The sequence below is a fragment of the Pseudophryne corroboree genome, chromosome 12, assembly GCF_028390025.1.
Source record: "Pseudophryne corroboree isolate aPseCor3 chromosome 12, aPseCor3.hap2, whole genome shotgun sequence".
Lineage (NCBI taxonomy): Eukaryota > Metazoa > Chordata > Amphibia > Anura > Myobatrachidae > Pseudophryne > Pseudophryne corroboree.
Window position 1 is genome coordinate 27462130 of NC_086455.1, and position 19279 is coordinate 27481408.

General features: G+C 44.4%; 1 protein-coding gene and 1 long non-coding RNA gene across 3 annotated transcripts in view; one reads left to right on the forward strand and one right to left on the reverse strand.

The window, feature by feature from the left end:
• Positions 1–8371: 8371 nt before the first annotated feature.
• The window catches only part of RHOJ (ras homolog family member J), an 86206-nt gene continuing 75298 nt past the window's right edge, over positions 8372–19279 (reverse strand). For both annotated transcript variants that reach the window (XM_063947266.1, XM_063947267.1), the window contains exons 3-5: positions 13976–14140; positions 11583–11678; positions 8372–9565 (exon numbers count right to left, since the gene is read on the reverse strand). In XM_063947266.1, coding sequence (XP_063803336.1) covers positions 9419–9565; positions 11583–11678; positions 13976–14140 — 408 coding nt within the window. In that variant the 3' untranslated portion in view covers positions 8372–9418. The remainder of the gene's footprint in view (positions 9566–11582; positions 11679–13975; positions 14141–19279) is intronic.
• Positions 14794–19279, forward strand: part of LOC134980435 (uncharacterized) — a 168339-nt gene continuing 163853 nt past the window's right edge. Inside the window, exon 1 of the long non-coding RNA XR_010190395.1 lies at positions 14794–15276. This is a non-coding gene — a long non-coding RNA (uncharacterized LOC134980435). The remainder of the gene's footprint in view (positions 15277–19279) is intronic.

Genomic DNA, 19279 nt, shown 5'->3' on the forward strand with positions numbered 1-19279 from the left:
AGATTCTGAAGGGACCAGTACTGGTGGTCAAGAATGATTGTAAGTGAAAGACTGTGATTATGGGCCAAAGGGGGAGATGTACTAAGCAGAGATAAAAGTGGAGAAGTGAGCCAGTGGAGAAGTTGCCCATGGCAACCAATCAGCATTGTCGTAATATTTATAATTTGCATACTATAAACGTATACAGAGCAGCTGATTGGTTGCCATGGGCAACTTCTCCACTGGCTCACTTTTCCACTTTTATCACTGCTTAGTACATGTCTCCCTAATTCATGTTTGTACGCAAGTGAGTGATTACTGTCATACTGCGCTTGTGCTGCGGTCACAGTGCGCCTGCATCACGGGGCTGCTGCGTTCTCGCTTGCAATGTGGATTTCATGGAGAAGTGAATGACAGGCAGTGACCGTGTGGAGGTGTAAACAGGGAGTGGATGGAAAAACACAGGCGTGTATCTGCCATCACCTGTGAGCTCGTACGTGCAAAAACATGGCGTCTGAGCTTTGTGGTTCCTCATTTTGCGTATAGTTCGATAATGTGTAAGTAATTGTGAATGAGTTGGTGATGGCTCCGGTGTTGTCCTCTTTTTATTTCAGTGCGGCTGATTCACTTGATAACACTAGCAGCTCCGTATCTTAGAAAATTGCAATTGCATTTGCGTACAAACTAGAGATGAGCGGGTTCGGGCTTTACTCGGTTCTCAAAACGGCATCTTATTGGCTATCCAAAACAAGAGACATCTGTGAGCCAATAAGATGCCGTTTTGAGAACCGAGTAAATCCGAGTAAAACCGAACCCGCTCATCTCTAGTACAAACATGAATTGGGCTCCATGTTTTAACAAGCTGACTGCTTGTTGATGGTCTATACAAAGTATGTACTGTTTATAGACTATGCGCTATGAAGCGCCAATAATAGTATAAGCTACATAAGAATGAATATACTTTGCTTGTATGAATAAATATTTATGTCATCGTCTTTAAACTTGACCTGAGTTTTAGGGGTGTGCTGGATGTGTCATTCTGTTGGGTTTTAGGATCTGATTCCGAGTTGGGATGCAGCGGCGAGCTCAAACGCAGCGGAGCAAAGTTGTTCATCTGCACATGTGCCGGAGTCGCACTGCTTATGCTTTCAGATTTTGTTCGTAGAGAGTCAAAGGTCAAATTTAGACCCACAACAGCAGAAAAGTGAGTGTCAGCGACTGGGAGTAACGGGGTGGCTGAGATGGTGCATTTTTTTAGGGGAGCACTGGGGGCATGCGGCTGGTGAGGGTTTCAGGAGTCAGTGGCTGAAAGCACATTAGAATCACAGATAGGGGCTATGCAATTAGCTCAGTTTTTTCGCCTAGGTGAAAAAAACTGAGCTTTTTCGCTATTTTTAGTGCGAATGGAGATGCAATAGCAGGGCCAGATTTTCGCCTAGGCGAAAAATATGGCAGGGGCGGAAAACACGCGGATCGGCGAATCCACTTGTTTTCTGTCGAAAATGCGGGCTATTTTCGACTATTTTGAGGCATTTTTTGCTAATGCATTTCACTTAATTAAAAAGGTGAAAAGGTATTGGCGAAAATGCCTTCAAAACGGTCTAAAACGGCCCTAATTGAATACTCATGTGGGGCACGTTCATTAGCTTCAAAACGATCGGAACTAATTGCATACCCCCCATTGTTGTGAATGAGGCCTAAATGTTATGAGTTTGATAGAACCAGACGTTTGGTTACAGTATGTGCTGAAATGAAACACATTAAATTGATTCTAAATGGACCTATTTTTACTGAGATTTCTATGCTGCATGGGAGGTGGAGACGTGAGTTGAGAGTTCTATACATATATAAACCTTCACCCTGATTTTACTGTCCTGTTTGCAGCGGCCATCAATGGCAATTCTATGGACTCTTGCACAATGGGCAGAGAGTTTTCTGCAGCCCTTTAACCATCTCACATCATAAGCTCACCCTGGGTTAGCCGGGTAATTCTGTGGTAACTAATATGGAGCCTTCTCAGACCTTGCACAAACTACAATAAATATATTTAAATGGTCTTACATGTATTTATTTATTTATTTTTAACTTGAATCATATTTGTCGGAAAGGTAAAAACCACTAGGGGGGATATTTAATTAGCCGTGGTAATTTACTGCATGCTAATTGACACTTAGGGGATATTTCAATGTCAGAAGTTATCAGGATTTTTTTTACACATGACTGAGGCAGGCAATAAAAAAAATCTGATAAGCAGTCCAGTTTTTTTTTCCCAAAAACACATCCAGTACTGTAGGTCCGGAAACTAATCCCGGATCCTATGTGTTTTTACTCGAAAATGTAGCAAAGTCTACAATCAATAGGTCGACCACTAATGGTCGACATGGAATACTTAGGCAGAAGAAAAGGTCGACATGGAAATGGTCGGCACAATAAATGTAGACACCATTTAATTTTTTGGTGTGTTTTGTCACTTTTCTGCCACAAAAGTCCCATAAGAGTACCGCTTCGCTCGCCGTACTTCGGGCAAGGTAACCATTCCCAATTGTAGTCCACATGGATGGGTAAAGTGTGAACAGGTTCGGAAAAAACTTCACCATTGTTATGTCGACCTTTTATCCTTGTTGAACTTTTTAACCCTGTCAACCTAATGCATGTTGACCATTAGTGGTCGACCTATTGACTGTAGACCTTGTTAGGGTAGGTCTATAGACCGAACACCGCAAAAAATATGGGGATTAATTGAATTGGCCAAAGCTAAACATTTGGCAAAAAATCACAATAACCCTCGTTTTTTTTTTCTCCCAAAAAATTATCTGGACCAATTTAAATATCCCCCTAGATGTTTGCACCGTTAAAATCCATTTTACTGCCTCTAAAAACACTTACAATGATGGTGAATATTGGGGCAGATGTATTAACCTGGAGAAGGCATAAGGAAGTGATAAACCAGTGATATGTGCAAGGTGATAAAGGCACCAGCCAATCAGCTCCAATATGTACATTAACAGTTAGGATCTGATTGGCTGCTGCCTTTATCACCTTGCACATATCACTGGTTTATCACTTCCTTATGCCTTCTCTAGGTTAATAGATCTGCCCCATAATACCCAAAGCCCACTGTTCTTCCACCAAGCTATACTACCCTGCTAATAGTGCAGCATGACCTGATCTTTATTCTGTGTAGTGCTGGTTGTTGATATGGAGCACGAAAATGGTATGTGATGCAATTAGCAGATGTAGAGTGATAACATACACCACAGTGGGCTAGATCAGTGGTTCCTAAACTGTGTGCCTAGGCACCCTGGGGTGCCTTGGGTTGGTGGTCCAGGACCAATTCAAATTATTTATGGTCAATGTAATAGGCAAAACCAGTGCTGGTGGCTGCTAAACATAACATATGTGGATAAACAGAAGCAAATCTTACCTCTCACTACACAATTGAACTTATGGATGACATATAAAGACAATTTACTTAATTTAATATTGCTTTCTAAATTTCTCAATAAGAAGCATTTGGCCTGGAGGTGCCGTGAAAAAAATTCTAATGCTCTAGGGCACCGTGATTCCAAAAAGTTTGGGAACCACTGGGCTAGATGCATCATCGCTTGGAGAGTGATAAAATGGAGAAAGAAAAAGCGCCAGCCAATCAGCTCCTAACTGCCATGTCACAGGCTCTGTTTGAAAAATAAGTTAGGAGCTGATTGGCTGGTAGTTTATTATTTGCTATTTTATCACTCTCCAAGCAATGATGCACTTAGCCGCGTACTTTGTGACGCCATTAGAACACTGCGCCTTCATCCTTTCCTGCTAAGCACACATGAAAATTGCCTGTTCCATTGTTGGCTCATTAATATTTGCCTGTTCCATAGATGCTTTGGATACTGTGAATGGGATTTAGACAAATTTTTCTTTTACAGTTAATATGGAACGAATACTTAGAGGTACATTTACTAAAGTTTCTAAAATGAACAGTGCAGGTGTTTCCCATAGCAACCAGATTTTATTTACAAAAAGATAGAATCTTGGGGCAACACCATCACTTGTCTGTTTTAGAAGCTTTAGTAAATCTTCCCGAGTTTGAATGTACATTTACATCCTCTGCTTCCAAACCTGTCAGCGATTTCCCTGTAATCCGTGTTGAACTGATGCCAGTGATGAGACCCACAAATATTCTCAACATTTTCTTAATTCTAAGGGGGGTATCCAATTAAGCGTGAGGTTTTGCCCGTAAAACAACTTTGCAGATCCCGTGGGCATGTGCACGCCTGATACCCGCAGTATACGATAAAAAAAAAAATGTACGCAGAGTTTTCTGCTTTGCAATCCTCACAGTGCAAGACCGATAAAAAAAAAAAGCACACTTACCTCTGTGTTCCGGGGGTCTCTGCGACATCTCCCCTCCATCTCTTCACTGTAGGGGATGATGCTGGGAGATGTAGCTCTCCTTGCTGCTTTCTCCGGACACGCATGGGGGTGTTACACACACACACACGGGAAGGGGGGGTCACACACATGACAGGTCCAACACACACACCGCTGCTGCAGAAGTCCAGCCCATCTGGATATGGAGGAAGAAGTCACTACTTCAGAATGTAATTAAGGACTAATTAAGCTAATTGGAAACTTCCAATTTCTTAGTTAGTCATGGCGGGTGGGGGGTAAAAGAAAATCAGACTTGCTCTGGGGGTGCAAGAAAAAAAGATACAGTGATTTCTATAAATATCACGTCTCATTTTCTCACCTTAAATTGAATAGGAAAAACCCTGCGCCGCAAGGCTTATCAAAACTGAGTGCACAATTGAATAGGCTCCTACGGGTCCATTTACAGTACATCACGAAACTGACTCCTGGAGTATTACCTAGTGGTCAGTTGTGAAATGCCAGATGTTGGTCAGGAGAAACACATACGTGGGTCACACATTTTACCAAATTGCTGGCTTCTGTGTTTTCAGTGATATTTATCCAGGCATGTTTTAGATGTAGCCACTGTTTGATGTGAGAAATAATGTGGGTCATTCCGAGTTGTTCGCTCGTTATTTTTTTCTCGCAACGGAGCGATTAGTCGCTAATGCGCATGCGCAATGTCCGCAGTGCGACTGCGCCAAGTAAATTTGCTATGCAGTTAGGTATTTTACTCACGACATTACGAGGTTTTTTCTTCGTTCTGGTGATCGTAATGTGATTGACAGGAAGTGGGTGTTTCTGGGCGGAAACTGGCCGTTTTATGGGTGTGTGCAAAAAAATGCTACCGTTTCTGGGAAAAACGCGGGAGTGGCTGGAGAAACGGAGGAGTGTCTGGGCGAAAGCTGGGTGTGTTTGTGACGTCAAACCAGGAACGACACTGACTGAACTGATCGCAGATGCCGAGTAAGTGTGGAGCTACTCAGAAACTGCTAAGAAGTGTCTATTCGCAATTCTGCTAATCTTTCGTTCGCAATTTTGATAAGCTAAGATACACTCCCAGTAGGCGGCGGCTTAGCGTGTGCAAAGCTGCTAAAAGCAGCTTGCGAGCGAACAACTCGGAATAACCCCCAATGTGTAGTAACCACTGTTATGTCCTTTGTAGAACTGTGTATGATGCGTTCATTGATGTCCCCTTCCGAGGAAAGCTGCATTGGAAATAGACACTCTGTTCTTGCTTCTAAAACGCCTCTTTATAAGCAGTTATATGGTATTACTCACATTTCAAAGAATTTGCCTCAGCGAACTGCAGACTGCCAAATCCACTTCGCAATGTGGATGATACTTTCCTGTTTATAGTATTCTCTGAGAACAGATGTCCTTTACTCTAGCTATTTAGTAACAAGACAAAACGTGCACGCTAGTCGATTTACATGGACGAACTGGCCATTCTGTAGTATTGTAAAGCTTGGGGGATAGTTGTATGGGTCACGCCTTTGCTTAGCCATTCTGTATTTTACAGAATGTATGTTCTACGAATAGAGCAGTCAGTTCCTTCTGTCCTGTAATGTGATTGGGTGGGACTGAGCACGTAAGGCCAATTCCGCCTATCAAATGTGCAACGTGTGAAATATAATTTTCAGAGTGTATATATATATATATATATATATATATATATATACTGCTCAAAAAAATAAAGGGAACACTAAAATAACTTTCATTCAGATCTAGGATGTGTTGTTTAAGTGTTCCCTTTATTTTTTTGAGCAGTGTGTATATACAGTATGTATGTGTGTATGTATGTATATATATATATATATATATATATATATATAATTTTTTGTTATTTTTTTCTTACAGTTATATACAAACCAATGAAACGAACATAGTGGGTGTACTAAAATAACTACTGTATACACAGAAACTCTAATCCACTGTGTCTAGTAGATAAAGTGGATGCAGCCATTTTGTAATGCAGCCATTTTGTGTGCTGGACAAATATTCCTGAAAATGGAGCCTAGGCACTAGGAACCAGCGACCTCAGTAAAGAAAGTATTTAAGTGAAAGATGTATTATAAGAGTTTGATATGTTTCAAATAAAAATTAGGGTATGCTTCACACCTGAGTAAAGCCATACATATACAGTAATTGTATGTGAGTACTTCCACCACTTGTCCTACTGTACATTGTCTCCACAAATGAGTATGGCAATACTTTCAGCTATATTCCTCTTGCATACAGTATCATATTGGCTGTATAAATACATGTAGTATCATATTGGCTGTATAAATATATGTTGATATTACTGTTGGAAATTGCATAGACTAGTTTGCAATTACTATTTTTTAAATAAATAATCATAAAAAGTTCAAGTTATTTTGGGTTAGTGATGACTATAAATACAGGCGTCTCTGGCTTCACAGAAAGTCTTTGGTGCAAACGTTTACCTCAGGGAGAAACCTCAGTAATTGTTTGGGATGCCATTAAAGATGTAGAGGCCTTATTCAGACACAGTTCTAATACGATGGAGCCTGGTGTAGACTGTCCTGCCTTAGTCGGAATATCAATAGGATTTGCCTACTCTCCCTGTATGACCGGAAGACTCCAAAGTTCTCCAAGGATTGTAGACAAACCTCCCACATCCCACCCACTGCCCCAGTGATGAAGGCTTTTCAGGGGAGTCGTGACGACATTCGTGGCGCTGAGCATAGAGGCAGGGCCACAATGACACAAACTGCATTGTCATCACCTGGAGACATGAAGTGTAGGAACGTATCACACACTACTCCCGTGTAATCCTCGATAGTGACCTAGTATTACAAACATCTCATACTGCAAATTTTGTTTTTAAGCATACCCGTTAACAGGGTTGAACTGGCCCATAGGGGGCCCTACCCCATCCTCTAGAGATCAGGCTGCTGACTGAACACTCACATTATAACTCTATTAGTGGGCCAGTTACCAGGTGGAGCAGGACCACCAATGAACGTGGTTACTTACATTATGATGCTTTCCCAGCACTATCGTGTATTTACTACAGTGCATTGTGGCTACCAATCTGGTACATTATCAAGCATGCACTATGCATATTTATAAAGGGGCCCAGACCATACACTTTCTAATGGTTAGCTAAGTCTCTGTGCTGGCTGGCCACACCCTTAAACATGGGGCTCTACCACTGCATTCTCCTGGTGGGCCCTTACTGCCCCAGGGCGGGATGTACTAATGCTTACCGCCCCGGTAAGCATTACTACCGTTTACCGCAGAGGCCATCTACCGAAGAGGCATATGTATTAAACCTCATGCTCTGGTGATGTCCTTCTCACCGTACAGCTGGGTGGCCGAGCTGGGCGAGGGGGACAGCCAGCAGCAGCATACCGGATATCGGCAGCTGAGGGTGCGGGCTGTACATACCTGAGGCAGTTGGATATTCAATAGTGCGGAGAGCGTCCGGTGCCCGCACCCCCGGAGCTGCAGTACACCTGTGTAACCCAATGCGGAAGCCACTTGTTGCCGGTCAGCAAGCTGCTCCTGCCTGTCCCCCCCCCCGCCCGGTTCGGCCACCCAGCGAAAGGGCATCTCAATGCCTGAGGTTTAATACATATGCCTCTTCGGTAAATGGCTTCTGCTGTAAACAGTACTAATGCTTACCGTGCGTGGAGGAAAGCATTAGTACAACCCACCAATCTGACACTGCCCGTTAGCTATATACAGTGATGTAGGTAATTTTATTTAGACTGAACGAATATTCATAAAATGGAATACTATGAACCAGTAACATTCATGAGGTACGAGACCCATTGTGCATCAGTGATGTCACTGCTTCCTATTAAATGCATTTTCTAGGACTTTTAATGAGTCTTTTAGTTCACAAAATGGCTGCCTCCGCTGTGTGTAGAAGACTGACGATTATAAATACAAATGTCATGTAAACACAAAGTTGAAGCCATTTTGAGAGTTGAACCAAAACATGTAGCTTAAACCAGACAGGTACATTTTTTAGGCTTTATTCCATTTTTAGATACACACAGTGTTAATCTTCAATTACATTCTGCTATGTGGAGAATGTACGGTAAAAAAACAGAACAAGACAGAATTTGACCTTCAGTATTTTGGGTTTTCACAGAGCTGTACATTCAGCAGCTGCACTGCAACAGAACCCTCTCAATGTGCAGCCATTGAGGATCCTGGATTGAATTATTGTTCCTAGCCAGGTAACGTTGAATTCCGTGGAGAGCTTGTTCAAAAACGTGTTGAAGAAATTGGTAATAATGCATAATGCTAAAACCTTTCTATGTGATGCATATTTAACGCACTTTCATCAGTATAAGCTATTGAACTAGTAACTTAAGTTAATGCACAAGAAATCAGGCGTGCTGCGCTCTAAAATCGTAATCGCAGCATGAACGCAGTGGTGGGAATGCTAGTATAGACTCTTAGCTTTCCATGTGTTTTATTAATGTATGATATGGTCATAGGTGTACATATTTACAACATCCATATACTCGAGTATTTAGCTAAAATATGTATTCATAGAAAAACTTTGTGAAGGTCTGTCCTGTGCAGCTATGGAAACTGGCCATGAAACAGCTAAAAAGGCTCTATGGTACTAAACTAATAGTGTTATAAACGGTAAGGTAAAAGATGTCCAAACATTCTCAGCAGCTCATAGAACTACTGAACCTTGAAAATCACATGTTCAAGGCACTTACTTGTATGTTCACTTGTGTAGTATTAATTCAAGGTCATCCTATTGAGCACATACTCAGAATGTACACTGGAAAAGGCACATATAGTTTATAGACAAATCTCATAGAAAACATCACAGTGTGAGGGGAAGTAGTGAAGTACAGTGAGTTAAATGTTATATTGCGGAGGTGTCACAGATAGAAGGCTCTGCACACAACAAAGGGATCCTCACTGATCATATCCTCCGTATTTGCTTTTTGTTCACTCAGGGACATTTCCACTCTTCCGTTCGTAGCCGTTTTCCTCCCATCCCTGTACAATAGCACCATTCGTGTTGGTGGGAATGATCTCAGACAATTGTGCAAGAGTTGCGACACTTCCCGCAGCCCTTCTTCTTTTTCTTTGGGTGGAACACTGTGAGGATAGCTTCGTCAAACACGTTCTTGAGGCCTTTTTGAGTTAGTGCGGAACACTCCAAGTAGCACTGTGCTCCAATCTGGAAAACACCAACGTGAGCACTGTACTGAAGTCATCAACTAGTTACAGGATATAGGGAGTAATTCAGAGTTGATCGCAGCAGCAATTTTGTTAGCATTTGGGCAAAACCATGTGCACTGCAGGTGGAGCAGATGTAACATGTGCAGAGAGAGTTAGATTTGGGTGGGGTGTGTTCAAACAAATCTAAATTGCAGTGTAAAAATAAAGCTGCCAGTATTTACCCTGCACAGAAACAAAATAACCCACCCAAATCTAACTCTCTCTGCACATGTTACATCTGCCCCCTGCAGTGCACATGGTTTTGCCCAACTGCTAACAAATTTGCTGCTGCGATCAACTCTGAATTATCCCCATAATTAGGTTTTATTAATCCAAACAGGTCCAAGTGCTGCGTCATCTACGCCAGAGGATACATTTACTAAGCAGTGGCTTGCAACAGCCGTCGCTTTATGGCGTGTTTAAGCAGAACATTTTAAACTGCAATACCACTCAAAGCAAAACACACACAGCTGACGCTTAGTAACTTACCCCCAGGTGAGTGGTCCTGTATCACAAGTCATTTTAATTAAAATGTTGTTTATTACGGAGTAAGAAAGACACTTTAGAATCAGTGGATTAAACAAGTGGTCAGGAATCCGTGGTAATATGAAAGTTACAAACTAATAAAGTCTCCCATATATCAGCAATCACACAAAAAAAAACAATTTGCAGATTCTGAGTTTTTCCCCCCCAGATTTAAAGATTCCCCAATCCACCATACACTACAGATATGTTTCAGTGTTTTGCAGATCATTTTCAGTAAATACAGATCTGCCAATTTTGAAAGGCTCATCATTTTACTAGAAACGGTCTGCAGATCTGCTGATTGTTACAATATACTAGGAATCTACAGCCCCAATTGATCTGTGAAATCCAGCCAGATTTGTCCATCATATGAATGCAATCAGCAGAAATGGTTTAGTTTAGGGAAATAAGGAGGGGTTATTCTCTTATTTGTTATATAGCAGGGAAAGTTTTTTCTTTAATTGTTCTGAGATGTCTCCTCTCGAGATTGGAGAGGAGGAGACATCTCAGGACAATTAAAGAAAACTTTGACTAAATGGATCTTTGAATTAAAAGCCCTGAAACGGAGAGGGTATAAATAGATATTGAACTCAATTCTTTTTTATAAATTCTTTTTTTTTATAAATAAATACTATACATTTTACATACATATAGAAGTGGCACCTTAGAGAAAAAACTTTCTTTTTGTTTACAGACATTGTTTTAACTTTTTAAGAGATTTTTCTTAGAACATGTGGTTCCCGCAAAAAAACTCAATTTCCGTCCGGAAGTTCCGGTATTTTATCAATAAAGTTTTATATTAAAATACATACATTTTTTAATGAAAAGTTTATTCCTTGAAAAAGTGCGCCCAGGACGCATGAAACGCGTTGGACACACACTGAAAGGTGATACAACCTCCTGTTTGGCCGCAGCATCGGCTACACCACGAGCCGCTCCCGGCGCCAGTCCGGTGACGTCATCCCGCCTACAACCCGCTGGACGCAGCGGCAACTGACACTGCCAGCCGCAGCAAGCTTCAGTGCAACGGCTGCAACCATCTTCGCTGGAATAGGGACAGGTAGGCAGGGTGAGATTTGCAAACGGCTTCACACCAATTAACATCGAGGACTGCAGGTCACCTACCCGTTCACAAAAAGGGCTGTAAACATTTACTCTAACCCCAATTTCTTTTCTACAGGTGGCCACTTTCCTAATAATAGCGCTCTCTTTTTGCTATTTTAAAAGTTTCCTATATAGATGAGCTGCTTTTTCTACACATAGCGCAGTGCATATATTTTTATAAATAATATGGTAGGTGGATTCTGCTCGCACCTCCATAGGCTGAGCGCTGAATCAACCTATCCCAGTTAATGCACGGAAGCCGCTAGAAAGGTTCCCGCCGGCTTCCACGCATAATTGAATCTGCCCCACAAACTGGGAGAAGGACACACAATAAACCAAACACCTACCATCTTTGCCAGTTTTATTCCTTGCTCATAAGTAAGTGGTTTTTCTTTCATATGAAGAAGTCGAGCCAACGTTTTTGGATCATCTCTCAGATCAATCTAGAATCATTTACACAAGGAAACGATTATGAAAAATAACAATTTCAGTAATCAGACATTTATGTCTAAAATATTTCTCACCTCATTTTAAACCAGTGTGGTGATGTGTATTCATTTTCTGAATTTTAATCAAACCTTACATTTTGTAGAACAATCTAATCACTGAATAACTTGGACACAAGGTGAACAATCTAAATAAAATATACCTGATTTTGATCATGTGCAGAAAAAGGGGGAGATTCAATTGTTTGACAAGTCAGTTGGGAGTCTGTTCTTTCCTATCTAATAGACAGGAAAAAACAGACCCCCAACCGACTTTTCAAACATTTGAATTCCCCCCAAAATATCACATTTATATAATATTAATTCCACTTTAGAAGGGAGGAGCTTCTCTAATTAGACAGAGCTTGAGTGACAGCGTGGGTGTGGTTAGGTGGATGGGTACATAGGGCCAGTGATATCACTATAACGCAAACCACCATAGTCTCCGATTTTTTGACCTACATGAGATGCCACCAGGACTGCTTCATCTGTCTAATGGAGTGAGGAGATGATAAGAAGTAATTAATTATCGTTGTAAATGTATATTATGCAGCTTTATATCTTTAAAACCTTGTTCATGTAAATTAAAGTGAATGGGCGGAGGTGCGGGTTGCTGGCCAAACTCGGACAATTTTTTTAAAGGGGCAATAATGTACAAAGCATGGTTTAGTCTTGTACGATTGCCCTTTTTGAAAAACATCTGAGTTCTGGCCGACATCCCGCACGGCCACCGAACTCGGACTTCATTACTTCCTGTCCAATGACTTTTTTCCGGTACCAAGTCCAGAATGCTGGCTATAAAGAGTGTATATTAAGTATACAGCGTGTATGGGCCATTAGGTCGACCACTATTGGTCGATGGTCACTGGGTCGACAGGGTCATTAGGTTGACACGAACAAGGTCGACGTGAGTGTTTTTTTTTACTGTTTTTGGTGTCGTTTTCTTCGTAAAGTGACAAACACCAATTAGTGCACCGTGTCCGCTCGCCATGCTTTGGGCAAGGTTACTGTTCCCAATTGTAGGCCACGTGGATCGCTAAGTATGAAAAAGTTCAAAAGAAAAAAAAAAGTGAAAAACTCATGTCGGCTTTTTTTCCATGTCGACCAATAGTGGTCGACCTAAGACTTGTCAGCCTAATGACCGTAAGCCTATACAGCATGTAGTGATCCGGTTTAGTAGGAGACGAATTACCAGTCGGCTCTGACGTTGCTCCTATAATAGTAAGGACCTTATCAATTGTGTACAGTCTTCGTTTCTGCTCCTCTGAATATTGTGTATCCGGACTCTGGGTCGACACCCATCGGTCAACAGTGACTAGATCGGCACTGGAAATAGGTCGACATGAGTTTTTCACTTTCTTTCTTTTAAAGTTTTTCATACTTTACGATCCACGTGGACTACGATTGGGAACCTGTACTGAGCGCAGCGAGGCACCTTGCTCGAAGCATGGCAAGGGGACACGGTGCACTAATTGGGGTTCATGGTCACTTTACGAAGTAAACGGCACAAAAAATATATAAAAAACTCACGTCGACCTTTTTTCATGTCGACCCAATGGCCGTGTCGACCTATTTCTAGTGGCGACCTAGCCACTGTCGACCAATAGGTGTTGACATAATGGGTGTCGACCCGGAGTCCAATACCGGAATATTGGGAGTAGGTGTACCTGCCTGGCCAGAGGGCAAAGGTGAATAATGCACTTGTGCGGCTGCTGCAGAACCCACATGCAACATCCCGCTGTCAGGCCTATTTTTATGTAGTGATTTGGGGCTGCGGGCCCATCTGGCCCTGTGTGATTTTATAAAAAAAAAAAAAAAAACGTGCGTGTTACCCTCAACCCAATGACCTGCTGCACTGGTTACCATCTGTCGGATGAGAAGAATTTGATCTGATAAACCTGAAGTATGTGGCACAATCTCTACTCATGTGTTTTTAGAATCAGCGTTCATGGTAAATACTATTTTATCATATGACAAAGACTGGGAAGCATCGGAGCGAGGTCTGAGCCATCAGATCCCTAAGTTTTGCTTTCAGCCATTGCAGCAACTGATGGACAGCTGTGCTCTGCAGGAATGCTACATTGTATAGACCAAAAACAACTACAAATGAATCGTTCACAGATAATATTGTGGTTTCGAACATCAGAGTATGTGGCTTTTTTATTGGTGAGTGGCACTAGTTAACCCTTTCAGCACTCACGCCGGGCACATCTGGCAATAGACGGTAAACTATACAATGAAGTCAGTCCACTAACCTGGGTTCCTATTAAAACATAAGGCACGTTAGGCATACGGGCCCTGAGTTCCGACACCCATTCCTCCTGGACGTTGTGGTAAGAAGCCGGATTAACAACTGAGAAACAAATCAGGAACACATCCGTGTTGGGGTAGGAGAGGGGTCGGAGTTGATCGTAATCTTCCTGTAGAGAAGAAGAAGTGTTCAGATACTTTATCATGTAATGAGTGCAGTATGTAGCACCTTAAAACTATCAAATGTCCTTCTACTGCCAGCAAGTGTTCTAGACTGGAGCCATGTGTGACCGACAGGCAGCAGGCGTGCTTGGTGAATGTGTGTTTTAACCCTGGAAGCCCCGCATCGATTAAAATCGATGTAACATCGACCTAAAACCAAACAAAATCGACCTTTAGTAAATATACCCCCTGGAAAGAGATCTTGGATGGAAGAGCTGGCTGGGGCAGGAGCACTGGCTGCTGGGGAAAAGAACAATTCTGGCCTGGAGGGACCACATGCTGCCACTTTCACAAGTACCTGTTGTAACACTGGGGCAGATGTATTAAGCCTGGAGAAAGCATAAAGAAGTGATAAACCGGTGATAAGTGCAAGGTGATAATGCACCAGCTAATCAGCTCCAATATGTAAATTGACAGTTATGAGCTGATTGGCTGGTACGTTATCACCTTACACTTACCACCGCTTTATCACTTCTTTATGCTTCTGTAGGCTTAATACATCTGCCCCACTGTTACTGAGCCTCTGTCAGTACCGGCGCATCACCAGCAGGTGGCAGCAAATACATGATGCAAAGCGTATCGCTCTAGCGTTCGCCGCAGCCGCTGCCTGGGAAAGTGTTGCCGGAATATCCCTCTGCTCCCTGTATCCACTGTCCCGGTAACATACTCCCTTCATACATCGGAGAGCATGTGAGGTGTCCCCGATCCCTGTGATTACAGGGCGCTATATGCACCGGGCTCCCTGCCCTCTTCCCCGGGCGGGCGGCATGCTGCAGCAGCCCTCACTCCTGCCCATAGGAACACGCAGAGTGATACATCAGACTGCTCTGGGCCCCGCAGATACAGCCATACGCCTCCAAATAAGCACCCTGCGCCGCTACAGTGATCAGCATGTCCCGGGAGCCGCTCCCACCTATAGTCACCCGCTGCCCGCACCACGCCGCCCCCCAACCTGGCACCTGCCCCGGTCACCGTGCAGTAGTAGCGCGGGTCTGTGGCGTCATGATGTCACACCGCGCCGCTGGGAGGCGGAGGAGCCGCGGAGAGGGAGGAGGAGCGCCAGGAGGGGACGGGGCTGGCTGAGGTAAGTGACTGCGGCCCGGTGCAAGGGTGGGCAGAGGCACAGGGAGGCTGAGGCTGGAGAGGCAGAGGCATTGGGAGGCTGAGAATGGCAGGACACAGGGAGACTGATGCTGGAGAGGCAGAGGCACAGGGAGGCTTAGGCTGGAGAGGCACAGGAGGCTGAGGATGGCAGGACACAGGGAGGCTGAGGCACAGGGAGGCCGAGGATGGTAGGACACAGGGAGGCTGAGGCTGGAGAGGCACAGGAGGCAGAGGCAGGGCCGGATCTGGGGGGGGGGGGGGGGGGGGGGGGGGCGAAGGGGGCGACCGCCCCCACCACACAGTCATAGCCACGCCCACTTTTGAGCATAAGAGAGCTCTACTGGGAGAGCCTGAGGCAGAACGATGTGCTGCAGCTTATACCACAGCAGCACAGAGGAGCCATGAGAGCAAGGGTTACAGAGCATTTGCCCCTCACTTGCTGGCGTGTGGGTACTAGGGCTAATAAATACGATTACCCCATAGCACAGTCACATGTACATAGAACAATCACAAAGATCTATCTCAGTCTCACTCAAAAAGTTCAGTCATAATTGAGAGAGGAGGAGTTAGGATTGCAGATGGGAGGAGTTGGGACTGTAGAGGGAGGAGTCAAGATTAAACAGTAAACCGCCCCCCCTAAAGAAAAGTTTAGATCCGTCCCTGCTGAGGATGGCAGGACACAGGGAGGCTGAGGCTGGAGAGTCACAGGAGGCTGAGGATGGCAGGACACAGTGAGGCTGAGGCTGGAGAGGCACAGGGAGGCTGAGGCTGGAGAGGCACAGTAGGCTGAGGCTGGAGAGGCAGAGGCACAGGGAGGCTGAGGATGGCAGGACACAGGGAGGCTTAGGCTGGAGAGGCACAGGAGGCTGAGGATGGCAGGACACAGGAAGGCTGAGGCTGGAGAGGCACAGGAGGCTGGACACAGGGATGCTGAGGCTGAAGATGCACAGGAGGCTGAGGATGGCAGGACACAGGGAGGCTGAGGCTGGAGAGGCACAGGAGGCTGAGGATGGCAGGACACAGGGAGGCTGAGGCTGGAGAGGCACAGGAGGCTGAGGATGGCAGGACACAGGGAGGCTGAGGCTGGAGAGGCACAGGAGGCTGAGGATGGCAGGACACAGGGAGGCTGAGGCTGGAGAGGCAGAGGCACAGGGAGGCTGAGGATGGCAGGACACACGGATGCTGAGGCTGAAGATGCACAGGAGGCTGAGGATGGCAGGACACAGGGAGGCTGAGGCTGGAGAGGCACAGGAGGCTGAGGATGGCAGGACACAGGGAGGCTGAGGCTGGAGAGGCACAGGAGGCTGAGGATGGCAGGACACAGGGAGGCTGAGGCTGGAGAGGCAGAGGCACAGGGAGGCTGAGGATGGCAGGACACAGGGAGGCTGAGGCTGGAGAGGCTTAGCTGCTGCATCCACAGACTCAGCTGCTTTGCTTTTTGCAATCAGGCGCATAGTCTGCTCAGTTTTGCAGTAGTGTCATGAAGCCTCACGGTATCACGGTCTGTTAGATTAGATCATGAAGCAGCTTTTTCTTTCATTTTCTCTGGCTGTCTCCATCCTGAATGCTGCCGCGATCTTTGTAAAATAAAATTACCCACAGGAAGCTTTTGCAGGAAAGGCCTGGTAGTTCATTTCTCTAGAGGGAGCTACAGTACCTTTGATGACAGGGAGAGTATTTTTGTCATAGGTAGGGCTCCACTTCATAAATCGGGGCATTGCCAAATATAGAATGCCCCAGGATCTAGGGTGAAGTTGTCAAAAAAAAAAAGAGGAAATTATGGAAACCTAAAACGAATCACATCTAGATCAAAAGTCTTCTTATCTGAATCATCTGCCTGTCATTTCTCACACCTAGATCATATACCCCTGATCAACATCACTAGTCAATGATGAGCTGTATGTGTCATATACTATATATATATATATATATATATATATATACACACACACTATCTACATATCTATTATATATATATATATATATATATATATATATATATATATACTGTGTATTATCTATCTTTCTATATAGTTTATATATATATATATATATATATATATACACACACACACACACACACAATAGACTGAGATGTCCACATACTGTAGCTGTGTATTTGACATAAAAGACGGCACATCTGTCTATTTCTCTAGTGTAAGTAACAATCACAGTAATAAAGTGAGGTTGGGGAAGGAGTGTCAGTTCTCTGCAGAACTGCATAGTAAGGCAGTAATGAATTTAATGTGAAGCGCAGTTATTGCATTTTTACAGTGTCCCATAAGATGTACAAGGTTATTGATGTAACTGATTCAGGCTGGATTAAATAGCTAAGACCTTCTTCCTGAGACTAATTATACTGAGAGACTGGCGCCAGTGATCCAACTGTATGAAACGAGTACCGCTGCCTAAACATTTTCACATGGGCACTTCACTGTACAGGGAAAAAACGTCAGCTCCGTGGAATCATCTTTAACATATTCAGCAACTTGAAAGTACAGTTAGTTCAAAAGCTTTTCTGAGAATCCCACTGACAGGAACGGGAGCTCCTGCTATCCTGAACGGCACAGTTATAGTTGCAGGAAAATAATGTCTTAAAGTGGAACAAATATATAAGTTATTGTAATATGTTTTTTTTTTTAAAGACTGCTCATTTCACTGAATCTCTTAGTGAAAATAAATTACCATGCCCTTTCCTTTTTGCAAACTAAACCCTGACATTTCTGTACATTTTAATGCCCACTTACTATTTATTCGCTGAATTTAACATATTGTAAAAATAACTATGAATATGTCAAATATAAAACTGTTGCCACCATTATAGTTGATTAAAACTAATCTTTAAGGTTTCTGATAGACTCAACAGGCCTTAAATTAAGCCAGGTGAAGACAATTCCAGATTTAAATAAATATTCTTTTTTTTTAGACTTTTTTTTTAAGGTCCGAAGGGGTTCCGACCTATTCAATCTAACCCTAAATTATTCAACAAGTCGAGGAAATCGACTTGTCGAAAATCACGTGGATTGGCGGAATAGCTGCCGATCCACGTGCTCCCTTTTCAACCATCTCAATCCGACTTTAAAAAAAGTCGGATTGAGGACATGAGACGGGGGAGCGGGGCGGTGGGCTGCAGGGCACCACCTCTGATGGGTGCGCCCCGCCCAGGCTCCTCTCTCCCGGCATCGCACCCCGGCCACCGCTGACAGGTCCCCCGCCGCCACTGACAGCTTCGCCGCTGACAGCTTCCCCACCGCCGCTGACAGCTCCCCCTGCCGCCTGACATGTGTCCCCGGCCGCACAGATACCTCCCCCCGGCCGCTGCTGATAGATACACCCCGCCGCTGCTGACGGGTCCCCCCGGCGGCCTGACAAGTCCCCCCAGCCGCCACTGATAACTCCTCCGGCTGCCGCTGACGGGTCTCCACGGCCACCTGACAGGTACCCCCGGCCACTGCAGATACCTCTCCCTGGCCGCCGCTGACGGGTTTCCCTCCCTGCCTGCCTGACAGGTCCCCCCGTGATAGCTGCCCCCTGCCGCCGCTGACAGCTACACCCGGCAGCTGCTAGGAGCAGCAGGACGGGACACCGTGAGCGGACAAATCCGACAGTCGGATTTGGCCGCTCATTTGAATAGGGTTTGTCGTATCCGTTCTAACAAATGCGTGTCGGAATGGATCCGACTTTAATTGAATATACCCCTATATATTCACACTTCACAAATAACCTGGTATTGAACCGGTATTCTGCCTTGTCGACACGTGTCACTGTGCGGTGTGAACGGTTCACTGACGAATTCCCGGGCCTAACCCGATAATTCAACCTGGGAATAAAGAAGGGTTATTTCCGGGTTATTAGCGAGTGACGCGCAGTGTGAACGGGTTACCCGAGTCGATTTGACCTGGTACCCGCTCACAGCATAGAGAGAGGCTGTGCGGAGATGATCTCCTCTCCAGCGCCGCCTCCTATGCTGGCTTCGTCCCTGT